The sequence below is a fragment of the Pelodiscus sinensis genome, chromosome 6 (assembly GCF_052426305.1).
Source record: "Pelodiscus sinensis isolate ZL-2025 chromosome 6, ASM5242630v1, whole genome shotgun sequence".
Classification (NCBI taxonomy): Eukaryota; Metazoa; Chordata; order Testudines; family Trionychidae; genus Pelodiscus; species Pelodiscus sinensis.
In genome coordinates this window covers 19432769-19434273 of record NC_143057.1, presented here as the reverse complement: position 1 = coordinate 19434273, position 1505 = coordinate 19432769, and the positions used below count along the sequence as shown (strand labels likewise).

The window sequence follows — 1505 nt, the reverse complement described above, 5'->3', positions numbered from 1 at the left end:
TTTTTCTTTTACATGTTCTCCTATAAGTGAATCCACCGATGGCAAGTAGCATATGAACAGTGCAAGTGGAGTTTTTTTGGTGTTCATCCCTTGTATAATGCACGGATTGATAAGAGTCTGGCAAGGAACCGGCTTGGAGGATCAATTAAGAGGTGAAGGACTCCAGTGGTGCTGCAGTGTCATTCAGCTGTCTTCAGAACATCTTTGCTTCCAACATCACACTCTGAAAAGAAAAAGGGGGATGGATTAAATAATGCAGAGGTTGAAATGCCAAATATAGTCCATAGTCCTCATTGCAATCTTGTCTTATTCGGCCGTTACTCAAGCGGGCTTCTCCTTGTTCCTTTCCCCAACTAAGACAGTTACCGGGGAAAGGTGTATTTGGTACAGGGAGTTACTACTCCTGAGGTTTTTTCATTAGTTGTCGGTAATGATATATCTGTATATTTTTCACGTGGCATTTGTAGGTGTGGCAAGCAACTACCAAACTACAAGCTGCTCTAAAAGAGTATTATTACATGAGCTTGAATAATCTGTATAGGTAAAATTTCTATGGGAGAAAGATTGGGCTACATGTAATAGGAGTTGTAAAGCTATCAGCCAGCTCTGTCCAGCTCTTTTCTTCCAACAATATTACTTGCATTATTTTCTAGAAAAAAACCCGGATATATCTAGTACCTTAATTTTCAAGTCTCTTTGTTAGTATGTTGAGAACGAGAAAACATCTGGATACTTCCAAGCGGATGATCTCCCAGGCACAGCGGCTGTATTGTTTTTCTTTCAGGAAATGGCGTACTGTCTGGAAGTACCTCCTCAGCTTCAGGCTGGTGTGCAGGAGGCTCTCATTTCCTGGGTAGGTTGTTTCCTTTTTCACCTCGGCACTCAAACACACCTCCAGCTTCTCAATCTGCTGGTGGAGTCCATTTTGGAATTCCTTTATGGAAGTCCCATCCCAGGCAGCTTGGGTGAGATTCTTGCTGAAGATCTGGAAGAGCTCTTGGAGGATCTGCTGGATGGCTGCCTTGGCGTTCTCTTGCTGGGCCAGTCGGACCTTGAGGATATCTGTGGCCTTGAAAGCTGACCTTTCATTTAGGCATTGGAAGGGAAAGGGTCCACCCATTTTCTCCAGGTGCTCTAAACTCTCGCTGTTCATTTTGCTTTGTAGAACATGAATCCTGTTACAATCCAGACATGAGGTTTCACTGGAAAGGAGCAGCATAAGGGAAAACGGCAGCAAACTCCTTCTGATCATCATAATGTCTCGGATTCTTTGTCTTTGTGGACAACTTGAGCAAGTGGTCCTTGTTCAAGCTCTTTTGTAGACTTTTGTGTTTTAGAGCCATGTCCCTGAATTTAAGTATTTTGCAGGAGAGGGCTTTTGTTTTCTGTTTCTTTAGTTTTCCCTTTTCACTTTCTTTCCTTTTATGTAATCGAAGTTAGCAAACCATTAGAGGAAGAAAACCATTTTTACTATTCAAAATAACCTCTTAATTATTTGTAGTTTC

The 1505-nt window shown here is 41.9% G+C and overlaps 1 protein-coding gene across 1 annotated transcript; it reads right to left on the bottom strand.

Annotated features, from left to right (window-relative positions):
• Positions 1-560: 560 nt before the first annotated feature.
• On the bottom strand, positions 561-1255 carry LOC142830037 (interferon beta-like). The gene has a single exon (XM_075932883.2). The coding sequence runs from the start codon at positions 1253-1255 to the stop codon at positions 680-682; it is 576 nt and encodes a 191-aa protein (XP_075788998.2). The 3' UTR covers positions 561-679.
• Between the last annotated feature and the right edge of the window lie 250 nt (positions 1256-1505).

Coding starts and splice junctions, on each gene's coding strand:
- LOC142830037 (XM_075932883.2), bottom strand. CDS start 1,255: ATGATGATCAGAAGGAGTTTGCTGCCGTTTTCCCTTATGCTGCTCCTT.